General features: G+C 42.2%; 1 protein-coding gene across 2 annotated transcripts in view; it reads left to right on the forward strand.

Annotated features, from left to right (window-relative positions):
- BAP1 (BRCA1 associated protein 1) overlaps positions 1-7,769 on the forward strand; it is a 1,282,715-nt gene extending 1,274,946 nt beyond the window's left edge. For both annotated transcript variants that reach the window (XM_044078929.1, XM_044078930.1), the window contains exon 17: positions 6,623-7,769. In XM_044078929.1, the coding sequence (XP_043934864.1) occupies positions 6,623-6,756 (134 nt within the window). In that variant the 3' untranslated portion in view covers positions 6,757-7,769. The remainder of the gene's footprint in view (positions 1-6,622) is intronic.
- Positions 7,770-14,025: the final 6,256 nt, after the last annotated feature.

Below are 14,025 nucleotides of genomic sequence, written 5' to 3' on the forward strand. Positions count from 1 at the left end.
TGGAGTTAGTCAAGGGATGGGCAGTCAGGTAGTTTCAGAAGACATGATGAAGAAGGAGAGGCCGTAGGAGTAGCTTATGGTTAGCCGTGGAAAGTCCGAAATGAACAACGACAAAAAAGTGTGTGTGTGTGTGTGTGTGTATATATATATATATATATATGTGTGTATAGGTTCATAGGTTGATACTAGGCTATCTGCCCTAGGGCATTTATAAGCCTAGCCAGAGTGTGTTTGGCTTTTGCCACCCTTTTAGATTAGTTGACTGTGCCTCTGTATAGTAGGTCACAGAAGATAGCCCTTTTAAGGTTAGTTTACTGTGCCTCTGTCTAGTAGGGACACAGAAGAGATCCCAGGGGTAAACCTACAATCTCCCATCCACTCGTCAAGATTTCTCTTGAAGAGGGTCATTGAGGTGCTCTGCCTAACATGGATTGGGATTTTGTTGCAGAGTGAGGGGGAGCCTCTGGGATATGAATCTGTCTCTCCAGCATGTCCTATTTATTTCTGTGCTGAGGTTTAAGTCCCTGGAGTGTGTAGCTTTTGGATTTCCTGAGGTGGAGCATGTCATTAATTCTGGGTTGGACATGGCTTTATATGTCAGGCACAGATCGCCTCTGATTAGGCGGTAAGCAACTGAGTAGAGCTGGAGTTTCTTTAGCCTAACTGCGTAGGGCATCTGTTTGAGTCTCTTGATCCTCTTGGTGAGGTACTTTTGAGGTCTTTCCAGTTGCTGCAGGTGTCTGGTAAGGTACATCCCGAATGGGGCATTGTATTCAATTATGGGCCTGATGAGTGATGAGTAGAGGGGCACAATGACCTCTCTTGATCTAGATGTGAACCCTTTCATGATAAGGTGGCGTATATAGAAGGTCTTTCTAACCACTTTGGCAACGTGATTGTCAAAGGAGAGATTGCTATCTACTTGGGTCCCCAAATCCCTAATTACTTCTTCCGTACTTAATGGATTACCACCTATGTGGTAATTTTGGGCACTTTGTTTTTCCCAAAGGGGATGACTGTGCACTTTTTGGCATTTAGCTTTAGGCCGTGGCTCTGGCACCAGTTATCCATCTGTGTGAGACCCTTTTGGAGGATGTTTGTGTCAGTCGACGAGTCGATTATAGCACCCAGTTTGCAGTCATCTGCGAACTTGGTCAGCCATAGTCCTCCCATGTTAGCCTGCACCTAAGAGAAATATATACCGAACAAGAGAGGTCCTAGGACTGAGCCTTGTGGGACGCCACTTGTAACTGGTTTAGAGTCTGACATGGCACCTGTAATTCTGACCATTTGGGTTCTATCCCTGAGCCAGTTTACAACCCATCTTGTGACATAGGGGTTGATATTTAAGCTGGTGAGCTTATTTATGATGCCCGAGTGGGGTATTGTGTTGAAGGCTTTTGCGAGGTCCAGGTAGGCTGTGTGGACTACCTTCCCTTCATCTATGGCCTTGGTGACTGTTTCAAAGAAGTCGACCAGGTTCAAGAGGCAAGATCTGCCCTTAACAAAGCTGAATTGGGTAGGATCCAGTGTTTGGAGGTTCCCAATGTCTTTGGTTATGAGTTCCATGATGATACGCTCCATAGCTTTGCAGACCAGGCTAGTCAGGCTTATAGGGTGATAGTTTCCGGGGTCCGTTGTGGCACCACCTTTGTGGAGTGGGACCAGTGTTGCTGTACGCCATTCCTTGGGTACATATCCTGTAGTAAGGCTGAGATTGTACAGTGACTTTATGTGAGGGTTCAGTTCTTCTTGGAGCTCATGTAAGATGCAGCCCGGGACACCGTCCGATCCCATTGATGCTGTGTTTTTTGCTTTGGAGAGGGCGGCTCTTACCTGAGCATCTGTGATGTCAGGGAGGCTACACTCTGTTGGGATAGACATTTGCTCTTTTGGAGAGAAGGGGGGGAGAAGTTTGCACTGAACCTGTCCGCCAGATATATATCTATATATATATATATATATATATATATATATATATATATATGTATATATATATATATATATATATATATGTGTGTGTGTATAAAATAGGTCTACTTCACATGACGGAAGACTAATTTGACAGAATTTCATTTGACCGAGACCAAAATACCTAATTTTCAAAATACTGAAAACTCATTTGACTGAATCTCATTTCCCTTCACCTGTGACTTGCTTGTGATAAAAGAATTACTGTAACTTAAAGTGATGACTGTCAGAATGCAGATAGTAGTGTTTCTAAATGTGGGTATGTCTCTCTACAATTTTATGGGAAGTATCTAAAGTATTATGGCAGGTGTTTTGTGTGTTCCCAGCAGTTGTGGCAGCGTGTAGAGTACTGTAAGGCAAGTAAAAGGTATATGCCCTTTTTCCCCACTGTAGAGCGATCCTGGAGTTAATATATATAGTTGGGGAGGGCACAGTCCCTCACATTGGGTATGGGGGGGTGTAGCCCCCTACATAGTTTGGTTTTATATCGTCCGGTTTCTGTTAAGAGGGTAAGTAAGTAGTTTATAAGTTCAGGAAAGAGCTGGTCATTGCTGTTGTAAGTGTGCATGTCTATGGTTTAAAATTTAGTATTTTGAAATTCAGCATTGTAAGCTTTCAACAAAATGAGACTCAGTCAAGTGAGTTTTCAGTATTTTGGTCTCAGTCAAATGAAATTCTGTCATGTGAAGTAGATCCATATATGTGTGTGTGTGTATGTCTCTCTCTCGATATATATATATATATATATATATATATATATATATATATATATATATATATATATATATATATATATATATATATATATATATGGGTCTACTACGGTTGATTGAAAACTCACTTGACTGAAAATGAAATTACTAGGACCACTTCACTGAAAACTCATTTCTTTGAAAGTCGTTTTGTTGAAAGTTATAAATGGCCTTTTCCCCACTGTAGTGCGACCCTGGAGTTAGTATATAAAGTAAGGGGGAGTAAGGGGGATGTGGGGGGCATAGCCCCCACATATTATAAACATTTTAAACTATACACAGTGATACTTACAAGTGCGATAAATAACTGTTTAAAAAAAAGAATATATAACCAACACCCCCCGTTACTTTATATACTAACTCCAGGGTCACACTACAGTGGGGAAAAGGCCTTTTATAACTTTCAATGAAATGAGTTTCAGTCAAGTGAGTTTTTCAGTGAAGTGAGCTTTCGGTGAATTGGTCTTAGTAATTTAATTTTCAATCAAGTGAGTTTTCAATCAACCATAGAAGACCCATATATATATATATATATATATATATATATATATATATATATATATGTATGTATGTATATGTATGTATGTATGTCTACTTTTTCTTATTGAAAGCTCATCCTTTCGAAAACAAAAAGTACAAGCCCAATTATGCAAAAGTGAACTTAAACGAAAGCGCATTTTCGCGACTACTGGTTCAACGAACCGATAATATTACAAAAAACAAACCACTACAAAGTCATTTTTGCAGTGGGGCAAGCCCCCCTGCACCCCCCACACCACCTCTACTTTATATATAATAGCTTCGAGATTGCACTACATTGGGGAAACGGGTATATTCCCTTATCCGCACTGTAGCGTGATGCATGCTGCATTTTTTTTTTTTTTTATCACTTGTTCGTTGAACCGGTACACTTGAAAGTGCGCTTTCATTTAAGTGCACTTTCGTGTAAATGGGTTTGTACTTTTTCTTTTTGAAAGAATGAGCTTTCGATACGTATGAAAACCCATGAGGCTTTTAAAGTTCATGTTGAACATCTGTAATGCTTGCAAAGTCAGTCAGGTATATGATCTCAAAATGCTGGCATTACTTTATGGGAGGGCGCAGTACAGTGCATTATCACAGTTATTATATCTAAGTAGCAGGGTGTTTGAAGACTGCTGGAGAACTTGCCTCCTCAACAAAAAAATTTTTTTTTTTTTTTTTTTAGTTATCTAGTTTTAATCTTGTAATATCCGATCATAGGTGATTCAATATTTTTTTTTGTTTTGAGTGTACTCTGCATATACATACGACACATTTTACAGCACGCTTACAGGTTTGGATAGTATTGATTTGTACTGGTCACATCAGAAATTAACAAAATTGGTTAGTTATCATTCAGTTCATCATCAGCTGTCACGGGTTAACTGAGTAAAGTTTCAGTGACATACATTTGGTGAATATGCCCTGTTAGCATCACAGTTTATATAATCATGTAGAATGTTTTTGAGTCTGTCCCACCATGATGCCCTGACAATCATATGCATTTCTTTTCTCCATCAAATCAGATATCTCTTTAAATTCATACTGTTTTTCCAGAACTATCAGTACCCCTCATTTCAACAGTCTTTGTCTTTTTGGTCCATGTTTAAGAAGGCATGTCGTATGAGAAATGTTGTTACTTTACTGGTTGATTTATCTGGACTTTGCACTCATTGCTTCAAAATGTAAACAATGTTATAAAACCAATTCAGAGTAGTTGATCAATAAATACATGTCTCCCAGCCACATACAGATTTGTATCCAGTAGTCTCAATTTCATAGTATGTATTCATTTTATTGTAACACATCAACAGTGTGTTAGTTTTGGTCCAGGTTTACCACATTTGATTTACATATCAGACAAGTAGCATCATTTAACAAGTAGATTTGAAAAAATCTTTTGCAAACCCAGACCACTCCATCTTGATTTTCACATATTCCATCTTCCTTCACTTTCCAAAATCCCATACAGCCTCAGATATTGCTTTTGCCTTGTCCTCCATTCAAGGTAAATTTTGCTAAATCTGCTGACATTGCTTTACAGTCTCAGATGCCTTATGACTCTCACATTTATGTTTTACAAGAGCAATGGCTGCCTTCTGGATCGTACAAGTTCTCTACTTCTCTGGCATAACAACACCCATGTTTCAAAACAATCCTTTTAAGTTCTGCAGTTTGACCCATACTTCTTCCAGACTGTCACCTCCTGATTGTTCAGGTTTAATACTTCCTTAGTTTTTGTACTCTGCAGTGAACCTTCTTCTTTCAACATGCAGTCTGTTTGCCCATCAACAACTGAGGTGACACTTCACTTGCTAGTTCCCCATTTTTTGTGTAGAGTACTCAGCTTTTATTTAACTATCCTAACTTTTCTTATGTAGAAAACAGAGTTAATCCAGAGGGCTCGAGTGAAGTCCGGTATCCAACAAGAAGCCGAGTGCAAAGGATTAGTCCAAATTCTCTCTGATACCCTTCCTGTGGGAGAAATAAAGACACTTTGTTGAAGTTTCCAGTAGTTTATTCAGTTAAGCAGGTAGATGGAGGAGTGTTCTTATTCAGAACACTCATCCATCTAACTAGAAACCTTCAACAAGGCATCTTTATTCCTCCCACAGAGAGGGTATCAGACAGTCTCTCCTAGATCTGCTAGCAAAAGTGATTTTTATCTGGATTAATAAATTTCTTCAGATAGGGTAACAACCCAAGATGGCAGCTGGCTTCACAACATCACTCATGTATCTTGATTTGCAGGAAGGTGATTGATAGTTGCCAGGGGACAGGCGTGAGGGATGAGTGTTTATATATCTACATGTCATCAAGCACAAGATCTAAAAAATGACCAAATTCTGCTTGATAGATGGGATGACTCCAACAAAAGATTCAGCAAGGAGGATCCTCTTATAGGTCAGCTGCTGGCATAACTTTGTGCATGTGAAGCTTAGGGCACAAACGTTCAGGAATCTCTGTTTTCTTGTGCTGTGCATTGAACTGTTGAACAAAAAGATGGTCTGTGGGATATGGCGACATAAGGGAACTAAGTACTGGCTACTAATCTGATAATGTATCTGTACTGGAACTTTAATTGTGTTTGTAGTCTAACAACATCTGTTGGACTACTTATTGAGATGTGCCAGCTTAGTCTTGGCTGACAAGGTCAAAGTGTCAGTAATAATGATCTGTTGTGAACCAGCAGTTATGAGTTTTCATAGACCCCCTAGATGCAGTTGTTTTTTCGTATGCTTTCACCTTGGGTCATGAACTCCTAGTCTTGACCACAGCATAATGCCTATATGATAAGATCTGTGCCTCCTAGCTCTAGGGACTGGGGTTCAGTTTTGACTTCTGGAAACTTTGTGGAGTTTGTGTTCTCCCTTTGACTGTACGGGTTTTTTCTTTGAGCTCTTCAGTTTCCTTCTACCGCTCAAAACGTACTGGTTGGTTGACTACACTAACATGCCCATTTGTAATGCATTTACTTTTACCCCTGCAGCACAGGTCATGTCTGGAAAAAAAATCTGACGACAGCTCTGGACAGCCAACTTGCCTAGCTAACAAATATAGTAATTATTGTATTAGGCAGTTATTAGCAGTTGTAGGCTGTAAGGTGTAATCCAGGGTTTGATTCTGTCAGCCTCCACTTACCAACTGTGTTATTCTGAGCAAGTTACTTAATCAGACAGTACTCAAGGACATTTAGAACGTTGAAGTGGGATCCTCAATGGGCCACATGCTTCCTATAAACCATAACCTTAACTGTCTTGTTTTGTTCTGTTTATTAAGTATTGACATTGTCATTTTTTATGTTAATTTACTTATATTAAGTCCTTCTATTGATGAGGAATAAATTAATTTAAAATTATTTTGCTTCCTGTCACCAGGGATGTTAGCCAACCTCGTAGAACAGAATATTTCTGTGCGAAGACGGCAGGGGGTCAGCATTGGTCGACTTCATAAACAAAGGAAGCCAGATCGTAGGAAACGTTCCAGACCATACAAAGCCAAGCGACAGTAATCTTGTACTTGTCACTTGTAGAAGGAAAATGTTACTGTGGTTAAGACTGCAAAGCACAGCCCAATGAAGGCACAACAGAGTAGATGAAAGGAGGTCTGAGCCTTTGAATGTAAATGCATCTCCTTCAAGAAGAGAGCTATAAATGCTGTTGTGCAGATATGGATGTGATGGAACTCAAGACGTTATCTGTTATGAGACGGAAATGTGGAGCATTGTTTATTTTTCACTACAGGAAAAAGATAAATGTGGAGAGATGCAAATGTGCTACAGTCTAGGGCAGTTACTGGCCATTTATATGGGGTGGTGGCTTGATTCCTGAGATCATGGCCTTTGGCTGCCCCTTTTTGAGACCAAGACATCTGTGTCAGTGTTTACCAGCTCAGTCTTCTTCCAGCCGTGACAGAACCTGAGCATTTTTTACACAGGCTTGGTAGTCCTTCTTGGACAACTGCTTTACCTATGCATGTTCATTTTTTGTACACCTTGTTCATGGTTAAGGAGTGTGGAGTTGCATTACATTGCTTAATGTCATGGTTCGTTTTGATACCATGTAGAATTTATTTCCCAGGGTCCAACTGTATCATTCCTGTGGTGCCCAACAGCATTAACATCATGACGATTTTACCCCATGGAGCTGGGCTGCCTACCTACACCTTCTGGTTCAGTAATCTCCCTTGAGAAAGACTGTGCAAACCTTGTAAGAATGCAAGCAGAACAATAAACTAAGGTGTACCAGCTGGACCATGTTACTTGAAAGCAGTCCGCTATTTCTTGGAACTTTGGTTTATTGAACAATTCAAGTTTGAAGACTGAAAGCAGTATTCCATGTACTCAGCAGTTTAGATTTTGTTGTATATTTTTTCAGTAATTTGTAAATATTTCTTTAAATACAGAATGCGTTAGTTTCGTTATCCGTGTACATTTTGAGAATGTGGACATTGCACTGCTCGGCACTTCATCTGCTGCAGGACCTCTTTGGGGTAACAGGGATAATAAAGGTATCTGAACTGACATTTCGTTATGATTTACTCCAAAGTGACTACAACGGTGTCATTTTGTCAGTGGTGAAGTCATGACTTGAGTCTTAAAAGAAAACATATCCTTGTACCATAAGCTGTATATTTTGCCACAGTTTTATAAATGACATCAATATACAAACTCAGTCACTGACTGGGTTGCATGTTGTTCTCAGAGTTACAGAGGAGAGAAATGCTAATGTTTCACTATCTGGGATGGGGGGGATTGCCTTTCAGCTTAGGTTCATAGGTTCCAAGATCATTACAAGTCTAGCTAAAAAAAACCTCAAGACAAGCTGGACTAGGGAGAATTTGAAGTTACACTATCCAGGTTGCCTTGAAGATGCCAAAGGTGTAACTTTGCTTGACGTGATGGACGCTTGTTCCAGAGGTGAGGGATGTGTTGGGATATGAACCTATCTCACCATGTCCCTTTTGATGAAGGTTTAGTTCCTTTAACCAGGTATTTGAGTACATTCCTTCTGTGAAGAAATAGCAGTACAGAGGATCACATCTTTCACAGCTGGAAATGCTAGACGCAGACCTCCACAGATGTCTATAGGAAAATAAGTACAAAGAGAGGGGCTGCAAGTTTCTCCTGAAAACTAAGCATCTGATGGCCTTTTCATTCTTCTTCACAACTGGGTCTAGGATCCGATCCTCTAATCCGACTCTGTCACATTATTCAGTACTTCTGATCCAAGCCTCATACTCCTCCCTTTATCCTCAACCCCCCTAGGACATCCCCAACTCCTCAGATCTTATTTGCTGCCATTCCAGTCAGATGCAAGATCCAGCCTCTCACTTGAGAATCACTAAAGAAGTGTTTTTTTCACCTCAATGACTTTATGCTTTTTCAATAGCTTGTTTTTGCTCCGCCGTTTCAGAAACTTGTAGTTTTTTCTTTTGTTTCAAGTATAGTGTGTGTTTTTTTTTAGAAGTGTTTTTTCTTAGGTAGTCATGTAGTATTCAGTAGTTGATGGTGTTTTTTTTTTTAGAGTTCTTAGGATTTTAGGAAAATTATAGTTAAATTTTCTGCCTGTGATCTTTTCTGATTGTCTTAGTTTCTTGCTGACACCAGGGACAAGTGTTTTCAGTTACAGTTCCTCTGTGTGTGTGTGTGTGTGTGTGTGTGTGTGTGTGTGTGTGTGTGTGTGTGTGTGTGTGTGTGTGTGCTTGCATGTCTGTGTTGGTTTGTGCGTGTCTGTGGGTGTGTGTGTGTGTACACATTTGTGTGTGTGTGCGCGCGCGTGTGTCTGTGTTGGTTTGTGTGTGTGGGTGTATGTGTGTGTGTTTGCATGTCTGTGTTGGTTTCTGTGTGTCTGTATGTTTGTGTGTGTGTGTGTGTGTGTGTGTGTACACGTATGTGTGTGTGTGTGTGTGTGTGTGTGTACGTGTACACGTTTGTGTGTGTGTACGTGTACACGTTTGTGTGTGTGTGTGTTTGTGTGTGGGTGGGTGTATGTTTGTGTGTGTGTATATATACACGTTGTGTGTGTGTGTGTGTGTGTGTGTGTGTGTACGTGTGTGTGTGCTCATGTCTCTTAGGCCTCTTTTCTTGCTCGTCTGAGTTTGAATAGTCTTTTAAACTTTGTTGAAAGTTTATACAGTTTGTGACTGATTTATTCTTGCTGGTACCTTTTCTTTTAGGATTATGTCAGACAGGCTAGAAAAAAACAACTGGGTTGTAAAAGTGCACTTCTTGTGAGCATAAGATCACAAACACAGATGCCCACAAGAAGTACGTCTGCTGTTTGGGAATTGTCCATTTGGACACTCCTTGTCCTGTCTGTAGCACCTTCAGTCTGAGAGCTCTCTCGGATCAAAGAAATAAGTTGATCCTTAAAGAACTGTTGCCTGCTGAGGCTCAACCCCCCCCACCAGGCGGTTTTGGAGACAAAAAGATGCATCCAAAAGTCTCCTCCTTCCTAAACAGAGAAAAGTCTCTCATCCGACATCCTTGGATCTGACTGCTGTTCGTCCAGACTCTGATCCTACTCTTTCCTCAGATCTGATGTCTTTGGCTCCCACGACTAGTTCTCCCATTCAACCAGTCTCTGCTTCAGATCCTAAAACCTTGGATCCTACAGCTAAAGGTCATTCACCAGATCTGATTGTACAGGCAGTGTCTCCCACTCTGCCACCAAGGGGTTTTCAGACATCCACTAGACCTTCAAGACCACCCTCCTCGACCTTATCTGGGTCTTCCAGGAGCTATTCCATTTCTGATATGGACAAAATGATGTAGACTTTTCTTAGAGCTCAAATTCAGATGGGGGTCTTTCCAGCTCCCTCCCCTACCAGATTCGTGAATTCTCCTGCTAGACAACACTCATCTTCTCCGATCTAGCCTTCAGTTTCAGAGCCCAAGGATCCTAGATCTCTGAGAGGTACGTCGTCTGATCCGAGGAAGTCCTTTCCTTCCAATACAATCATTACCCTGACCAGTTCTGTTCATTTATCTTCAGGTCAGAGCAGGTCTCAGATCCAAGAGGTCTGTGCAGGGTCCAAGGGCCAGAATTAGTCTCTGATTTGTTCAGATCAGTACCTTCCCTTGGGTGCCTCGGCCTTGGACAGTTCGGGCCCGATTCTGTCTGCGGATCTAGGGCTGGCCTCAACTTCCTTTCTTCGGCTGCTTCGTCTCTGAGGGGGGGGGGTTCTCTGGGTCTGTCAGCCTTCCAGGTTGTAGAAAGCGTTTCTCTACTGCTAGAGAACCATCCTCTCATGTCTTGGCTCCTGTCCCTCACCCATCGGCTTTGAGTTCTGGGCCCACCTTTTCTGTTCCTTCAGGTCAGCAAGTTCCAGAAGGTCTCCACTCACACTCCCCACCTCTTCTGACACCTCCCTAGACCACAACAGAGGATGTAAAAGGAGAAACATAGACTCCCCCATGGAGTCTGTCACGGAAGACACAGACTTTGAGGAAGGTGAAGGATCCCCCAGCTCTTCACCTGACTGTTTCTTTTGAGGACATCCTGAAATTTTTGAGGCACAGAGGTGGATGGTCGTCCCAAAATCCCTCTCCTGAGGAGATATATACTTGGAAGCCTTTGGGGTTGGCTCAACTTCATCTTGGTTGAGCCCTCGGCAGATGAGCCCATTGATCTTGTGTCCCGACGGGTCTGGAAGAAGTCAGACACTACTGAATTTGTTTGTGACTGCCCTGATAAGTTTCTGTCCCCATCTGCAGAACGACTGTTCTGGAGCAAAGAAGTTGCAGTGGATGCCATGCTTGTGGTAACGGCTAGCACAGCAGAGCTCTGCTGTCCATCCACGGAAAAGGGAGTCCAGAGCGATGGACAGATTTGTTAAGCGCATTTACCTCAGCTACTTTTGCACTGAGGTCATTAAACTTCTTGACCCATTCACCCGTTTGCAGAGAGATTTGATCAAAGAACTCTCGCTCTGAGTTCATGTCAGTGGAGGATCTTAAGAAAGTTTCTCTGCAACTGGCCATTCTATCTTTTGCAGCTAATTAATCGATAAAGCTTATTCCCCTGCAGTGGAAGGAACCTCTCGAGCAGCCAGCTCAGGCATAGCCATATGATGTCATGCTTGGATGACACTGTGCTATTTCGGGGAAGCCTTCAAGACATTTTTTGTTAATGCCCTCTTCGACAATTCATCTTTGCTTGGGTCATTAGTGAAAGATACACTTATACACAGTGTGCAGGAGGGAAAGACTCTTGTGGGAATCAAATTCCCTACCCCACAGCATACCTTCTGTAGGAATCATTGAGGTGGTAAGAAGGTGCGGCTCCATAAATCTCAGGGATTTTTCCAGGACTGATAGGGTGATTCCTCTTCCGGAGGCAGAGGAAGAAGTTTTAATGGTAGACATCACCCTGGAGCCAAAGGAGGTCTCCAAAACTAGGGCTTTATGGATTCCTTTCCTAACAAGCCCCATCAGCACTCCTGAAGTGCTGCCTGACTGTCCATCTCTGGGCAAGTATTACAAAAAACAGCTGGGTACAACACATTATATCCAGTGGCTGTTACATTCCCTTTTTCTTCCACCTCCAGGGCCACAAAGGAAACTTTCTGATGTTCCACCCAGTTGGGGGGAGTTGGCAGCTCCAGACATTCAAAAACGGTTTTAAAAAAAGTCATCCAATATGTCCCGACCAAACAAATAGGATTCTGAACTTACTCCTGCTGCTTTTTGGTACCAAAGAAAACAGGGGACCTAACACCAGTCCTAGATCTAAGCAGTTTAAATCTTTATGTAAAGAAGTCCAAGTTCTGAATGGTTACTGTCCAGTCCATTCTCCCTCTTCTGTGCAAGGATGTTTGGATGTATTCCATATATCTTCAAGATGCATACTGTCACATAAAAATATACAGGCAGCCAATCACTATCAGTTCAGAGCACTGCAATTTGGACTCACCACAGCCCCCCATGTGTTCAAAAAATGCATGGCAGTCATAGTAGCTCACTTGAGACTCGGGATTCCAGTTGTTTCCATATTTAGTCGATTGGCTCCTCACTGCCTCAACCAGGCATCAGCTGATCCAGGCCAGAGACTATTTACGTCACATTTCAAACTCCTTGGGAATCATGATAAATCTTGCAAAATCCAAACTGGCTCCAGTGCAGAATCTGGAGTTTGTAGATCATCACTGGATACTCTACAGGGGCCTCTCTTCCAATCCACTGTATCACGTCTGTAAGAAACCAGGTATGAGACTTACTCTCCCACCCTTCTCCTCCCGCGTGGTTGGTGTTATGGGCACTAGGGTAAGTGTCAGCAGCTATCATTCTAGTCCCTCTGGCCAGGTTCTTCATGCGGATATTCCAGTGGACCTTGGCAGTTCAGTGGTCAATCCTTTATCAGCTTCTTTCTGTGCCTAGAAAGCTCACTCCAATCTGCAAACATCATGTCCAGTGGTGGATTCAGTCACAGGACCTGCACTTGGGCAGGCCATTCCCCCCCCTCCAGTAGCCACAGCACAGTAACCGCAAATGCTTCCCAGTTGGGGTGGGGGGCATTACATGGAGAAGATGGTCTAAGGCATGTGGTCCCCATTAGACACCAAGTTGCATGTAAATATCCTAGAAATGAGAGTAGTCCTCCTGTCATTGCAAGCCTTTCAGGACATTCTACCTCTGGGACAATTGCTATCCATACAGGCAACATGTCAGTAGTCTAGTACTTCAGCAAGCAAGGAGGAACTCATTTTACCCATTGTGCAGAGAGGCCATGAGGGTCTGGGAATGGGCAATCTCTTCAGACCGCCTTCTGGTTGCAACCATATACCTGGAAAAACCAACATATTAGTACAGACTCAGCAGGTCCATTCTGACTCCTCATGAGTGGTCTGTCACTCAGTAGCAAACATGATTTTCAGACATTGGGGCCAGCCTTGCTGCAGTCTGTTTACCTCTTCTCTCAACCACAAGTGCGGTGAATACTTTGCTCAGATCCCCCATCAGGAGAGTCACCGAGGGATGCTGTAGTCCACAATTGGCTTCTGGGTCTTCTTTATGCCTAGCTTCCTCTCCCTCTGATCCTGAGATTTCTTCAGAAAGCAGTCAGGTCAAAGAGTTCAGTCATCTTCATTGCCTCCTTTTGACCTCATCAGCTGTGGTACCCCTGTCTGTGGTCTTATCTCGGATATCCTCTATGGATTCTGGAGCCCCACTCGGGATCTCCTGTCTCACCTGTCAGAACTCCAGCACCTCAATCTCCACACCGTCATACTAACCGCATGGTTTCTGCAATTCCAATGGTTGTCGGGCTGTCCAGGCTTGCCTCCTCAGTCTGTGATATTGTTTTGGCCTCCCAGAAATCTTCCACCAAAAAGGTGTACAAAAGTAAGTGGAAAAGATATTCTATATGGACTTCCAAGGAGAACATTGATCCCTTTTCAGCTCCTGCTCTAGATGTATTACTTTTTCTCAGTCATCTTTTCAAACAAGGGGCTAGTTTTTCTCCCATTAAGTTAGTTAGTGGCCATATCCAGTTTTCATACAGGAAACAGCATTTGTCCTTGTCTACTTCTAAATTATGTAAGACATTCATGAATGGAGTTTTTCTACACAGACTTCCCTTAAAGGAACCCTCTCCACCTTGGGATCTCTCCTTGGTCTTCAGGGTTTAACTCAAAAACCCTTTGAACTGGCAGGCAGCTGTGATTTGAAATGTTTGGCTTAGGTTCATAGGTTCATACTAGGCTATCTGCCCTAGGGCATTTATAAGCCTAGTCAGAATGTGTTTGGCTTTCGCCACCCATTTTAAATTTATTTTGCTAT

Source organism: Protopterus annectens, chromosome 7.part1 (assembly GCF_019279795.1).
Source record: "Protopterus annectens isolate FY-2018-M chromosome 7.part1, PAN1.0, whole genome shotgun sequence".
Taxonomy (NCBI): Eukaryota; Metazoa; Chordata; order Ceratodontiformes; family Protopteridae; genus Protopterus; species Protopterus annectens.